Below are 15,802 nucleotides of genomic sequence, written 5' to 3'. Positions count from 1 at the left end.
CCAGCTCCCTGTGGGTAGTGCCATGTCTGGGACGGTGGTACTGGGTGCTATAACAGAGCAGGCTGGCAAGCTATGAGAAGCGAGCCAGTAAGCCTCGAGTTACTCGAAGTTCCTTTCGCGACTTCCCTGGGTGATGGACTATATATAAGCTCTTACGGTGAAAGAAACCCTTTCCTCCCAAGTTACTTTTGGTCTTGGTGTTTTTATTGCTGCAATAGGAATCCTAAGACAGTGTATGTGTGGTATGTATATGTGTATGCTCTGTGCACATCTGAGTACTTGGTGTAAATATGCAATGGAAATATGTAACATGCATTTATGTGTGCTGTGTGCATATGTGTATATGTACATATTGGTGGTGTATGTGTGTATGCTGTGCACACATGTGGGGTGGGGTGTATGTATGTGATCGGTGTGCAGAGTACATGTATTTTCAGTGTGCATGTGCTGTTCATGTGTGACAGTACATGATGTGACGATATTTGTGGGTATGCAGTGTCCTCAAGCTGCCACACCTGCCATATGGGATTGTGTTCTACAGCAGGATTCAGGCTCTGTCTGCCCTATGAACAATGAACTTGTTCAAGTACAGAGCCCAGCACTATGCTTACCTCCCTAATAAGGAAGAGCCCATGTAACATTTGCAGCCACCAGAGATCTGCCCCTGACTTTAACTGTATAAGGCAAGTGACTGGGAGACATTTTTAAAATGCTCCATTTTTTTTTCCACAGTCAACAGTGTTTAGTAACTATAATATTGTCCTTGGGAAGACAACCCCATCTTTGTTTTGAATTTAGACTAAAACTCAGCTAAGCAACTGTGGGTCTGACTAATTTCCCCCAGCACGTGTGGCTAGAGATCTGTCTTTCTGAAGGTGACCCGTAAGCAATATGCATCTGCAAATATTAGTTTCCTCCTCAGGAAAACCCTGTAGTTCTTAGCCTCTCCCAGAGAAGTATCTGGACTGCCCAGTTGCTGAGCTCTGTCTGGGGGAAGGTGACACCACCTCTGTGCTCTGATGCCAGCCTCTCTGAAGGTCTCACTCCAAAGGACACAATCTCACAAACACTGTGGACTCAGATCCCTAAGTTGTTGAAGGAGTCCCATGAGGTCCCCTGCACAGCAGCTGTTCTCCAGGACAGTTTTCCTCTGCGGGCAGCCTGGGAGCTAGCTTGTGGCCAGTGATGCTGCTGCTGGTCCTGCCTCTGGCACACTCTGCTAAGCTTCACAGGAGCCCTGCAGACAACCCATGCCCACTTACCTGTAGACATGCTTTCCCCCGGCGACATGCCGTCTAACATGGGGTGCTCTGTGGACTGTGGACTTGAAGCCGACAGGCTGACACTGGGAGGCTGAGGAGGCGGCAGGGTGGGCCTCTGTCGAGGCTTAGGGGTGGGCCGAGATTTGGCTAAAGTGCTTGTAAAGACAGAGGGAGAGGCCAGGGGAGGAGCTGAGGCAGGAGAAAGCTGGCCAGAGGCCATGGAGTACCCTGGAGGGTAGCTCAGTCCATAGGGTGATGGGGTGCTTGGTGGAGTAGGAGACAGGCTGACTGGGGATGGCTGGCCAACGGGCTGATCTGAAACAGTCCCTGGCTGCACGAAGGGGACCTTGGGAGGAATTGGTGCCACCTTCTTTGAAACTGTAAGAGAAAACAACATAGGACATACGGCTATCAGGGAGGCTCACTAGGGTGCCCGTTAGTGTGAATCTTCATGGGTTCGATCGCCCATTGCTTCCTCCTGCCAGGCCAAGTGCAGCCAATAAGCTTTTAAAAATGAATATCGAGAACTCTGAGTTTCCTTAACTTGCCACCTGCTGCTAACTCCTCTCTCTCCTCAGTGAATTCTAAGCGTGAGTCAGGAAGGCTGGTTCTACTGGGGAAGACTCTAATTCAAGGTGTCACTGGTGGGGTGCTCCCCAGGGAGTAAGCAGTCTCTGTCTAAAGCTGCACACTGACCGTGATCCCCACGGTGACAAATCCTCTAGCCCACAGACCCTCACATCCCCACCTCAAGCATGTGCTTTGAATCTTTGAGTTAAGAGATATAACAGCTTTTGTGTGTCAATGGAACCAATGCACAATGACCAAATTACAGTCATTACCATTTCCAGGTCCCCAAGTGTGGTCCCTTCAGTGTGCTGGGAATTTGCCAAGACGTCCCAGGTTCTTTGGAAATGTCTGATTAATTGCTGTTTGTGGACTATAGTTACCCAACTGTTCCATGGGAGGTTAGAACTCTACCCCTCACAATTGCAACTTGGTAACTGCGCCCTCCCCGGGTACAAACATGGACGAGCCAACTAATTTCTCCCTCCTTTGTAATGCTGATGAGTAGGAAAGTAGTTGAGCTCTGAGCTACATCCACCTTGGCTACATTTTTAAAGCACAGCATCGATCGGTCGATCGGTCGGTCAGCCCAGCCTTTCTGAAGTTCCTCCATCTCCCCTTTACTTCTTCACTCCTGGAGGATGCCTGCTCCCTTGAATTGAAAATGAGTGGTCTCCACAATGGAGTCAAGCACCCTGGCCATCCCACTGGTAGGCAAATACCCTGGAAATACGAACATTGGTCTCTACAACCGAGGAGTGGCTGCCCACACATGACTAATGCTAGTCAGGCCGGCCCAGCAGGCTCTTCCCCACCTTGGCCCCTCCCCAGACCCACTCCATGAAAGAAAAGCCAGTCTGAGGATATCTTATTTCCTGGGCTAGTCTACCCTGCAGTGGGAAGGAAAGACAGGCTCTGCCCACTTGGGGTCAGGTTTCTATCTTCTATTTCTTACTACATGCCTTGGGAATAATTATTTTAGCCTCTTCCAAAAAATAAATAGGCCTCTTTTGTATAATGTCAAGAACAATGGTTTCTCCATAGCAGTGTGGTAACTCAGTGGGACTCGGTGGTAAAACACCACAGCATCATGATATATTACAAAAGTTCTGTTCTCCACTCATCTTGTCCTGACCTACTGCATATGTAGTGCATCCCCTGGTGGGGTGGGTAATTTCTCAGAGCTCTAGTGGCAATAATTTACTAAGCAAAGTTTCCCAGAGGCCCTTGCTAACGGGAAGAACATCCATCTCCGGCCTAAGAATGGTCAGAAGAAGGGAACCTACCTTTCCGGAGGGTGTGAGGACTCTGGTCTGAAGGAAGCTGGCTGGGGCTGGCAGCCGGCTGTGGCCCCAGTTGCGTCCCTGGGCAGGCTGTCCCCTGGATGGAACCTGGACTTCCTTTCTGCCCAGACCCTGGCGACAGTTCCTTGCTTTTAGACACACTGAAACACAACCACATGGGACAGGGCAACTCCTGAGTGCAGACAACTTCAGTTCCTATCTTGCCCACTGGAGTCCTGAGTGGCTGGGCCCTGCTTAACTATTACCCCACTGCTTCGGCTCAGTCCCTTCTCAAAGCCTATGATGGTCCCAAATAGGTGACCATCAAAGTGTTGAATCTGGGTTCCACTCTCAGCTTGGTATTCGCAGCCAGCTTCCTCTGCCCTCAGGTAACCAATGAGCAATGTGGAACATACATGTGGCACCCCTATATGCTGTCCTCAACCTGGGAATTCTAAGTCACTCTGAAACCAAGCACCCAAATAAATCTCCCCATTTCTTCTATCCACCATGGTATTCCAGAGCCAAGAGGGCTCTGTGTTCCCAGCAAGGGTTTCTGACACTACCTCTGCAGCCACACTTCTGGTTATGGCTCTCCAGGAAAAGGGGGCTTTCTTCAGTTTGTGTGACTTTTGCAATCACCTGCACCAATGAGTGATGCCCTCTACAGAAGTGCCCCTGAGGGGCACCAATGTCTAATAGCCTTGGGATACCTGCAGAGCCCAGGGGACCGGTCCTCAGCGAGAATTTGTATGACAGGGATGTACCACACAGCATCTTTGTAAGATGAGAAATGCAAGTGATGAAGAAGAGTACTTCAAGAGGGGACCACCTCAGTCAACCTGGACCACCTCAGTCAGTCTGGGCCACCTCAGTCAGTCTGGACCACCTCAGTCAACCTGAACCACCTCAGTCAGTCTGGACCACCTCAGTCAACCTGGACCACCTCAGTCAGTCTGGACCACCTCAGTCAGTCTGGGCCACCTCAGTCAACCTGGACCACCTCAGTCAGTCTGGACCACCTCAGTCAGTCTGGGCCACCTCAGTCAACCTGGACCACCTCAGTCAACCTGGACCACCTCAGTCAACCTGGACCACCTCAGTCAACCTGAACCACCTCAGTCAGTCTGGACCACCTCAGTCAACCTGGACCACCTCAGTCAGTCTGCTCACATCTCTCTCTCTCTCTCTCTCTCTCTCTCTCTCTCTCTCTCTCTCTCTCTCTCTCTCTCTCTCTCTCTCTCTCTCTCTCTCTCAGCTTGTCTGGCCCACTGCTGCCCACCTGTACATCTCCAAGCTCCCAGTGCCCTGTCTGCAGCTTCCATGGACTCAGAGTTCAGCAGGTGCACAGCCAGGATCAGGCCTTATCTGAGGCACAGTCATCAGCAACTTCCCAAACTTACCCAGTGTTGGGTGCCCCTCCCAGAATGTATGGCTTTCCCTTCATTATGTTTTAGTTTAAATTGGAATTATGTTCTACTCATTAAAGAAAGCAAATGATAAAAAATAAAAATGAAAATAAAAGCAACTGTAATCTCACATAGGAAGAGTCTAAGTTAAAGGCTCTGGGCTCACTCAGCATCCGCTTCCACCCAGGGTCCATGAAAGTGTATGTGTCCCAAGCACAGCAAACAGCCACCCAAGCAGTCTCTCTCCTTCTCTGGCTGCTGCATGAGAAACAAACCACCTCCACGATGCTGCTCCCACTTCCAAGTCTTGTCCTCTGCCTGGGCCTCACTGGGTATGCTGTCCTTTCCTTACAGCCTGGGCTGTGCCGAGCTCAGTGCTGTTGTCTCTTGTCACTGGGGCATGCGATGTACAGTGGAGATCATGTTACTAGCTTTGGGCAGATGAAGAAATTCTGGCAATGGCCACTGAGCTGGTGATGGAATGGATGTTCTTTCTTCTCGGAACGGGAACCCCACTACATAGCACACTGTGAAGGTTAACACACCCTTCACACCTTTGGTTCGCACTGATTTTAGTAGTAAATATGGCCCCTACAAACTTCAAGGCAGAAGGGAGAAATGCTGACATCTTACAATTCAAACCAGGGAACAGGATAGAGGGACGTGGACATGAGAAGTCCCCAGAAGGTACTGGGAAGTTCTGGGAAAGTGCCACCTTCTATGTCTGCTTGGGGATGCTGTTCTTGGAAAGCCTGGACTTCAGATGCATTTGACTGGCAGGATGCAGAAAGCCAAACATGAATGCTTACATGTGGGAGCAGGGTGAGTAGATCCAGGAGGCTGGGAGGGAGAGCCAAAGCCCAGTCACCCCAGCACACATGCCAGCCTTCCATGGCGGGGCTGGGCTTACCTGGGGCGCTCGGGGGTGGGCTGCAGGCTGGCACCTGATGGAGAGAGTGCAGGAGCTGGAGTGGCAGGGCTGTCTGGGACCTGCTCCGGCAGGGGTGAAGGCAAGGGTGCAGCCAGCTCGGAGGGTGGGGCAGGAGGCTGCATGGAAGGCGGGGCGCAGGATGCTTTCCGACCAGCAGAGGAGCCTCTTCGTGCCACCCAAGATGTGTCCATGACCCTCACACCCATGCTGGCGAGGGACACAAAGACATCTGCTTACCCACATGTGACAGGTGACATGGTCCCTCCCCCATGAAGCGGAGACATTCAAGCAATCTGTGTTTGGAGAGCAGCAGGCTTAGCACCCTCCTGGGTCCTGGGAACCGATGCCCACAGTGGAGAGGTATGGCTAGCGACACTCCAGTGCCTGGGCTGCTGGGAACCTGCTGACATGCAGCCCCACGACCCAGGCCTGGCACGAGCTGCCCTCCCACAGTGGAAAAGCACAACAGGGCACACCAGCAGCTTGGAAGTCCACAAGCTGTGCTTTCACCCCCGGCCAAAGCCAGCAGGCCCTGGGATAATGGCCCCCAAAGCATCCTTGGTGTGGAACTCAAGCTGTCCTCAGAGCAGAATGTGGCCTACCTGGGGGTAGGGTGGGGTGGGGCAAGGGAAACCTTCCTGCCATGGGACATGAAGGAGAGCGGAACATGGACAGACAGCACCAGTCCTGGACATGAACCAACCAGCAGGAGACTTCTAAATGCATCCTTTGTGCAACGTGGGGGTCTAGTCCCAGCTTTGCTTCTGCTGGGGAATCTGTCAAGGCATGACCTCTATAGGCCACAGCTGCTTATCTAGATAGCATGGAAGGGGCTGCTCATGCCTATGGTCCCTCCAGACTCAGAGTCTATCAGGATGATGGACACACAGCTCCAAGTTAATTGGCCAAGCAAACCAAACACGGCACATTCACCCTCTTGCCGAGCTCACTACCACACAGCTTGCTTGCTTTGAGACTGAAAGTGACCTCAGAGCTACCAGAGGATACTGTACCTTTGGATTTTCCTAAGGCTGCAGGGACAGAAACATACAGATATTAGTGCCAACAAGTCTACACCTTCCTTTGAACACAGAGGTGGAGTGTCTGCAAGGGATTTCCTGTCTGAGTCCTGATGTAATGCTCATGTTGTGTGATAACTACTGTTTAGTTGATCTCCAAGCCTCTCCCGTGGCTGCACAAGCCCAAACCACGCAGCTGAATAGAGAGGAGCTGGAGTTGACAGGGCAATGGGATGACAGACTCATCCAAGAACCAGGCATCTGCCTGTTTCCTAGTTGCATGGACACAGAAGGCAGTTAATGCCCATCATCTGGTCCAGTAGACATGGTTCTGTGCCCTTAGGCAACAGCTTCATTGACAAGACTTCTAATATGGCAGAAGACATGAACTTCTGTACAAGGACAAGCCATAGTCCAAGACACACCCATCTCTAGGGCACAGCAGGGTGAATAAGAGAACACCCATGTGCTCTGCTCTTCTCCCTCAATGGTCAGATGCACTGAGCCATTCCACTGTGAAGTCCTGCATGCCTAGAATGGTCGTATCTACTTTGCAGAGGTGCAATGAGATAAAAGACCAATTCAAAGACAGAGATGAGCTGTTACAGGCAGGAGGGCACCTTTAAGGAAGCACTCCCATGCAGGGACCTGTCTGAGGGGACTGGCATGGTTTCATGCCTAGTCATGGCTGGAATTCCTCAGATCCCCCGTGGCTTCAAGGAGGCTCTTAAAATGGAGTAGGAGTGTCTCTTCCGAGGATTTACTGGCTTTCACATCATCTGGAACAGACGCCGTCGCTGGACAGACAAGCTCAGGAAGGTTATAGACTCGAGGGTGGTTGCCAATATGTTTCCTCTGGTAGTCAGAGCAGGCCAAGGAAGATTAGCAAGCTGCTTTCTGGGTTTTGGGATTTTAACAGGAAAAAGGAGAAAGCTTATTCCTGCACAAGGGTTGGAGGCTGATGACACTTAGCTGCAGACGTCAGGGAACACGGGAGGCGGTCAGCCTCAAGTCCTGAAGTCCAGCCCTCCACTCCTCACCACAGTCTCTTCTGCTTAGAAGGTCCTTCCCTCATCAGGGAGAGGAATCTTAAGTCCTTAGAAGCAGGGCTGCGGGGGGGGGGGGGGTGGGGGGGGTGGGTGCTTTCTCTTTCCAAGAATGGCTTCTAATATTGGGAACCTCAGACTCCAGAGTACCCACTGATCTGAATCACCCGGGAAAGGAGCAGGCTTGGGCACCAGTTAGACATTAAACAAGCTCTGGTAATCATGACTGACAAATGCCAGCAGTTAAGAACCTCAAGCTGAGTGCACACTGCCACCTTCACCAGAGGTTGCTAGGCCATGCCAATCACCCTGCCTGTCAAAGAGACTGATGGGTAGAACATTATGGGTTCAGTGAATACACATGCTGTGTCCACTGACATTTTCAAGTAGTTACATAAATCTTGGGGTGACTCAATAGCTCAGGTGCCAGCTCCATTCTCGGATACCTAAACACTCAAAGGAGCAAGCTACTAATTATGTACATCTGGATGTCCAGATAAACTCAGCCCAAAGGCAGCAAGGACAGAGCTGCTCAGTTCTCTGCCCAGTGGTGGTGGCACACAGACCAGAAGCATCCAACCAGATGTCTGTATCAACAGCTCACAAGTCTCTGCTCATTGCTGTCTCAAGAGAGAGCTCAGAACAGACTCAAGGTGCCGGTTGCGTTTAAGGATGATAAAATGGAAGTGGGTGTAATCACAAACTGACTCCAGCGGGTGCTGTTGATGGAGATTCAAAGCCCACAGGGAGGCTCCAGCAACCCCATGACTGAGAACTGAGAACTGAGCCTCAGAGACAGGGAGCAAACACTAGGCTAGGAGACCCTGAGAAGCTAAGGTTAGGTTGAAGGTTATTTCTCCACCGATGGTGAAATGAGACAATTTAAGCCAGAGTAGAATATATTATAGGCAGGCTTATTGGAAAGCTGCTCTTGGGTGGTCGAGTTTACTGGCTCCAAGGAAGGAGGTCAGGGAAGTCACCATGGGGAGGAAGGGGATCGGCTAAAGAAAAGAAAGGTCATGCTCTCAGAAAGAGAAGAAGAGAGAGTGCAGGCAGACCAAAATGTCTGGATTATATAGGAAGGAACCTCTGAAGGGAAGAGCAGCCTGGGCTGGAAAGTTCAGGGTTAGGACAGGATATGCCAGCTAGGGATGCTGGGAGAACCTAGAGTCCAGGTCTGTCTTGATATGTAAAATACGAGCCTTAGTCCCTAGTCCCTGGCCAAAGTCAAACATGGAGAATCTATGAACAGGAAGCACAGAGTCTCCTTCCCTCTCTGCCGACCAGAACCTTCCATTTATTTCCTTTTTATAGGCTTTTTTTTTTAAATCACTTCCCAAGTGCTGACATTACAAGCGTGTAGCAGCATGCACAGCCAAGTGCCCAAGTGCTGTTTGCAGGACTTCTGCTCTAGATCACACTTTGGGTTTTTAAATGAGATTTTAACAAGGAATAGGTTCTGAGATGACCCACACCTCTAGTTCCAGGTAAGCCAATTACAAACTCGTTCTAGCTCTTTCCTTATAGACAGTTTGGGGCAAACATCTCCCTCCTGCCTCCAGCATCCATGTGGGGTGACTTAGCAATCCAGGATGGATGACAGACCTGGAACACCTTGACAGCACTACCTGGCAGCAGAGGCTCAGTACTGACAGGATGGGTTGTGCATGAGAGCGCTGTGGTTTGGGGGAGGCCTACGGTGCATCCTCTGAGAATGTGGTAAAAGATAGCAGGCAGAAGCTCAAGAGCAAGGACCTCACCTGAGGTAAGAGGGTCATAACTAACACTATCCTCAGAAGAAACGGAGCAAGTTCTGACGGGACCTGACCCATCTGTATCTGTGACTCTGAAGACAATATCTTGTGTATTGCATGGATGTATCACATGTCAGTTTAAAAACTGACTGCCTATAGAAAGGGTAGAATGGAAGGCGGGACATCCAGGAGGTAGAAAGAATTCTGGGAAAGAGCCAGGACAAGAGATTCCCCCCCCCCCCCCAAGCTGTGGGCAAGGCAGTCAGCCAGCCACATGGCAGAAGGTAGATTAGAATAAAGAGGATAATTTAAGTTATGATCTGATAAGAGAAAAGCCTAGCTGTGTGGCTAAGGTATTTGTAAATATAATTTGAGTCTGAGTCTTATTTCAGGAAGCATGGGGCTGGAAGGAAGAACCGGGACCTAACGTCTACAAGTGACCTCTGAGTACACTTTGTAAAGCAGGAGTGACACATTGTCTCTCCCTTGGGGGTGTTTATAGAATAATGAACATAAACATAGACTCTCAGCCTTTGGAGACCAGGGACAGGCTAAGCACCCTTCATCTGAAAATTTGGCCTGGAGAATGCGTCAAATCCCAAAGCTGTGTGAGCTGCTGAGACTGTCAGAAATTCTACACTTGGCCTCAAGTGCTGACTTGCAGGGGAAATGCTAGGTGAAATGACATTCAGGATATATATGTGAAACATATTTCGTTTTTATTCTTGGGTTGCACCCACAAGATGTTTCATGTGTTTAAGTGTATACACCCAAAATTGAAGTATGTCTAGTCCTTAACTATTTACATAATAAGGACATACAACCCTGAGAAAGAATCAATAGTTGTAGTGGCTGTCACTCCTAATGCCAAGAAATTTTGACTTTAAAAATACCCAAGTATACGGTATGGTGACGCACACCTTTAATGCCAGCACTCAGGAGGCAGAGGCAGGCGGATCTCTGAATTCAAGCCTACTCTTCTTAATGAGTTCCAGGTCAACCAAAGCTCCATGATGAGACTTTTCCTTAAAATAAAATGTCTACTTGAGAAAGAAGGAGTAGATGGTGTTTGCTGAAGGCAGAAGGGGGATATTGTTTTGGTGAAGTGGGGAGAGCATGAGATGCAGACACTGAGAGGACTCCAGCTGGGCTTAACATCTGACATCAGAGTTCTTTCTTCCTTCCTGTTATGGTTTGTATAAGCTGGGCTCAGGGAGTGGCACTGTTAGAAGGTGTGGCCCTGTTAGAGTAGGTGTGGCCTTGTTGAGTAGGAGTGTCACCATGGTTGTGGACTTTAATACCCAAGTCCTAGCTGCCTGGGAGTGAGTATTCTGCTAGCACCCTTCAGATGAAGATGTAGAACTCTCAGCTCCTCCTGCACCATGCCTGCCTGGATGCTGCCATGTTCCTGCCTTGATGATGATGGACTGAACCTCTGAATCTGTAAGCCAGCCCCAGTTAAATAATGTCCTTATAAGAGTTGCTTTGGTTATGATGTCTGTTCATAGCAATAAAACCCTAACTAAGACACCTAGCAATAAAGCACAAAAGAGTAACTCCAAGTCCAAGTTCTTTGTGTTGCTTTGTCTAGGGCTCTGACTTGTGAGACCAATCGAGATGGGTTTCTGAGGAAGGGATACAGGCAGCCTAAAAGAAGAGGGGCTGAAAATAAGGAGGGGATCCATACAACCCCTCCCAGCATGGTTTGGATGTGTCTTCCCATGGTCTACCTGCTGAATGCCAGACCTTTGGCCTGCTGTCCTCTGGGGAGAAGGTAGAGCCATTAGGAGTTGGTGCCACAGAAGGATGCTAAGTTACCAGCTGCATGCCATAGAAGACATTTCCTCTTCCTTTGCTGTGACCTTTTATACACTAAGACCCAAAGACAATGGGACCAAGCACCACTTTCAATGCTAAAACCGTTATCTATGATAAACCTCCCTCAGCCTCAGTTGACTGACTCCAGGATTCAGTTACATTAGCAGAGATCTGACTACCACATCTGTGTTTCAGTGGTCAGCCCAGGACGGCAGGCAGGCAGAGGAGGCAGGGATGAGGACTGTCATCTTGGATGAAAAGTTTTCTGGAGAACAAACTGACAGAGGACAGGGGACCCTGCTATGAAGAATGCTTTGTAAGTTTTAGAGAGCCCTTTGAGCTTCAGGTGCCTTTGGCCAGTTCTACTTTAGTATATTTTATGTCTGCAGAGTTAGTCAAAGACTTTGGCATAGGATAGACAGACAAAAACATCAAGTACTTAAGAAGCAAAGAACATGCTTGGTCAGAATATCTCCATGGCAGAAAAGTGGGTCCCAGCATAGCACTATTTGAAAGGTTTATTTTGTACATGTCTATGTTTCTGTCTGTGTGTGACACATGAAGGTGCCTATGGAGGCTGAGAGAAGGCAGTAAGTCATATGTAACAGGAGATGTACAGATGGTTATGAGCCAGCCAACCATGCTGGGAATTGAACTCATGTCCTTTAGATATGGAGCAACTGCTGAGACATCATCACTCTAGCCCCCGTGCACTGCTCTGGTATCTTAAAGGTGTACATTTGTGCTGGGGTTGTCATTAAAAGTACGGTTTATTAATCCTGAGACTCCCTGACAGAGCTGGTGGGCTGAGTTGTCTACAAGCTCAGCGTTCTGTTGAAAGAGATTCCACTGGGACCTCAGTTTCTCTCTAGGGGATACTTGGACTCAGCACCAGCTACATTCCAAGACTGAATGTTCTCAGACACACAGGAGGAACCTACAGGGCTAGGCTTCGAAGTTCCAGAACCGGCACACATTCTGCTTCTCAGCCATATGCCACTGATGGCCACTGAGACGCCAACACTATGCAAGGACAAGTAAAGTGTCCGCTGCCATCTTTCCCGCACTGCTATTCATTGGCAGCTTCAGCAAATGGTTGTACTATCACCACAAAATAGGCAAATGGCAGATACACACAGACTGTTCTGGAAGCTGACTCTGGACTCTATTCTATGATGCATTCAGCAACAGCAGGGCTGTGGTCCTTTCAGGGACTCCAGGAGACATGTTCTATTCCTGTCCCAGCTTCTGGTGTCAGCTACCCTTCAATTCTCTGCTCCATCTTCGCAGCTATAGTGTAGTGAGTTTCTCCACCTCCAATCCTGTAAATGATGTCCTTTAGGGACCACTGAGAAGCCAGTACAACTTCCTAATCAATAGTCCTTAATTTGATCACTACTGCAAAGAATTTTTTTTCTTCAAGAATAAAGTAATATATAGAGGTGGCAGGTTTGGGCGCTGTATCTGTTGGTGGCCATCACCCTGCATGTTATGATGAAAACCACAGGTTTCGTGAACTCTTGGCTTACTGAAGACATTCCACTTGTGTGATGAATCAGAAATGGCTTCAGGACTAGGCCTGTAAAGAGCAAGCTGCCTTAGGTGACATCTAGGATTTAGAAGCTCTTGACACCGATGGAACACTTCCTACTTCTGATTTTATCCGGTTTATCCGTCCCAACTTTTCTTTATGATTTTTTAAAAAACAGCTCTATTGGTATATACTTTACAATTTTTATCTTGAGCAAAAACCTCCAACGATATCTATTGAATGTGTCTACACTTCAATGGGCAACTTAAAGGCTTTAACAGTTTTCTCAGGATATTTTAAAAGCTCAGAGGTGGGGACAGATGTCAAGGATTAGCGAACACTGGTGGTGCCCAGTGGACACACCGTGTTCTCCTCGCCCCCAAACAACAACCACAGGCTCCTCTTTCTTCCAGAGTTCAAAAGTGACCATAGTACTGAGAAATCTGTTACTGAGCAATTTTATTTTTGTCTAAACATCACAGAGTGAACTATGCTGGCTGGAGCACCATCAGATGACATTATCTCATATGATAGTCATATATGTGAGCTACCACTGCCGAAATGTCATCTGGTGGTTCATGGCTTCACACCATGCCCTGTCAGACAGCTCTTTGAAGGTTGGCTTCAACTACATTTTCTATGGAATACAAATTTTAAAATACACACAATACACTTCATGTATTTCAGTAATATGCAGACTCACAGGGTAGATGGTAGAAATAAAATTTTGATTTTTATAACTTTAAATCGTGTGTGTGTTCATGCAAATGCACCACAGCACATATGTGGAGGCCAGAGGACAACTTGTGCGAGTTAAGTTCTCTTCTTCTACCGTGTAAGACCTGGGCATCAGCCTCATGTCATCAGATTTGGCAGAAATGCCTATACACACCAAGCCTCACACAGGTCCTAACTTTGGATCAGTATGGACCACACACTAGACAGTCCTTCCACAGTATTCTGAAGCAATAGGACTTCACCAGAGAGGTAGCATCAGCTTAAGATGCCATTGGCCAAGCTTCTGCCACACTTGTACACTGTAGGGGGACAGGAGAGTTGGAAGAGCCCAGTGGGGCATTTTCTTAAGGCTCAGCCAGCAACAGCATCTACCTGTGAGGGCATCTTGGCAGCTTGGCAAGGGGTCATGTGGGAACTGGACTGCTATTTGGAATGGAGTTTAAAAGCATTGCCCAATGTGCTCAGCAGTTTTCTGTCTCCCGAACATTCTAGTTTTGCTACTTCTTCTTTTCTTTTGATAAAGTTACAATTTTTCTCTTCTACATTTTAATATCTGAGAGTTTCTGTTCCCCCATCCCTGCTAGTGAACAACACACAAGCACACCACATACGCTAATAACCCCATGCACATCACACATGATCTCTGTGGAGTAAGGTCACAAGCAGGGTTTCCCCTCCAACACACAGAGCAGGACACAGGCTTAGGCCTCCTCTGCAAATGTACTCTTCAATGCCAACTTCCACGCAGGAGGTGGAGGGACAGTGTGACTCCCACTCTTCCACAGGTCCCCCAAGGCCTTTTGGCATTTGCCTTAACACACCCTGGTGGTCCCTGAGGGAAGGGGATGGTCGGGCTGCTTCCTATCACCTGGGATTTGGATATCCTGACTTGGTGTGCCATGTTCCCTCCCTGAAGGAGCAGTTGTAGAATGTGATTGTGTGTAAGTATTTAATTCCTAATCACAGTTTACTTAATTGATGGTAATCCACTCTCACAACAGGTGTACTGACACCCAGCTGGACTCTCCTCAGACCTAGACTCTGAGGCCATTGAGTGGCTGCTTACCATGCCTTGCTGGAGTGAGTTATGTAACCTGCTTATGCCTCTGTTGCTTACTGAGGCAATCGTGTTGTGTAATTAAACATTATGTAAACTGATTTAATGGGAGCGTGGAGTGGCTGCTCCTCCGCATGCTTACATGCTAAGCTGGGTGGATTTGAACTGCATTCAAGCAGACCCTGGGACAAACCCTAGAAAACCTGTACGCATGGGCCACTGCTAGGTTCAGGGTTTCTTTCCAGCCTCACAGAGAAAGTTATTCATCAATGGTGCTGCATATGGGAGCTTAAGATGGCAGATGAGCAGGTCTACAATGAAAGCGAAGCCAATGAAGAGGCAGGAGTGGCCACACTTTTATACACGTTGGGCTTTTGGAAATTCTACAGTACTGAGATTTGTCTTCACCTACGCAAAGCATGACCTGTGTCACTGGGCACACTCCTAGCTACACATGGGTGAATCCTAAGTCAAGACAAAGAGCTTGTGGGCTGGGGGTGTGGCTCAGCTGCCAGAGGGTGTATCTATCATTCACAAAGCTCTGAGTTCAATCCCCAGCACTGCCTATAACCAGGTATATGGATACACACCTAGAATACCTGTATTTGGGAGATGGAGACAGGAGGATTATAAGTGTAATGTCATTCCTTATACAGACAGTGCATGGTTAGCCTGGGCTAATATAAGACTATATGTTGAAATAAATAAAACAATAAGTTAATGAGGATTATTGTGACTTTAAAAAAAAAATTCCCTTCATTGACCAACATTTCTTTATTTGCTGAGAACTAGTCATACTGATGGCAATCAGGTAAGCTAAGCAGACTCTACTTACCTCTGGCCCCAAAGGGAAGCAGGCCAAAGAAACCTGTCCCAGCACACACAGACGGAAGCATCCAGAACGAGGTCCCAAATGAATTGCTACAAGCCACCTCAAGTGTCTTAGTAAGTAGTGCCTTCCTGTCGATACTGGTTTTCCTAAATACACCCTCCCCTAAATCAGTTTTCCCAATACTATATAGAAGGGGCACTAGCTCATACCCATCCTTCTTGTAAAACTCCAGCATCATGTTGTCTGTGGCAACACTGAGGGGCCGGCGGGCCTGCTCTGGCTGGCGCCGGTCAGCAGGGTCCATGTCTGGGGAGGGCATTGAGCTGTAGTTGGCATTGTGGTTCACGTGGACTGGACTCCCGTAACTGCCTGTGAGGTTGAACTCTATCTCTGCAGGGAAAAAGAATCAGTGTATGTCATCTCTCGTGAGGGCACACACTTCCGAGACAGAGAGACACTCACATGCTGCCTCTAGAAAAAAGTCACCTCATGGTCCACACCAGCTAACCTGTTGATACCAACTCTCCATACTGACCAATCAACAAAGAGACTTAT

General features: G+C 48.5%; 1 protein-coding gene across 5 annotated transcripts in view; it reads right to left on the bottom strand.

Annotated features, from left to right (window-relative positions):
- The window catches only part of Arhgap44 (Rho GTPase activating protein 44), a 169,607-nt gene that overhangs the window by 4,819 nt on the left and 148,986 nt on the right, over positions 1-15,802 (bottom strand). For 4 of the 5 annotated variants that reach the window (XM_021176399.3, XM_029483387.2, XM_085829921.1 and 1 more), the window contains 5 exons: positions 15,457-15,637; positions 6,466-6,483; positions 5,432-5,659; positions 3,116-3,273; positions 1,263-1,640 (listed from right to left, as the gene is read on the bottom strand). In XM_021176399.3, the coding sequence (XP_021032058.1) occupies positions 1,263-1,640; positions 3,116-3,273; positions 5,432-5,659; positions 6,466-6,483; positions 15,457-15,637 (963 nt within the window). The remainder of the gene's footprint in view (positions 1-1,262; positions 1,641-3,115; positions 3,274-5,431; positions 5,660-6,465; positions 6,484-15,456; positions 15,638-15,802) is intronic. The other variant, XM_021176398.2, reaches the window with a different exon arrangement.

This window comes from Mus caroli, unplaced genomic scaffold, assembly GCF_978045245.1.
Source record: "Mus caroli unplaced genomic scaffold, Mus_caroli_1 scaffold_13, whole genome shotgun sequence".
NCBI lineage: Eukaryota > Metazoa > Chordata > Mammalia > Rodentia > Muridae > Mus > Mus caroli.
This window is presented reverse-complemented; position numbering and strand designations above follow the sequence as displayed.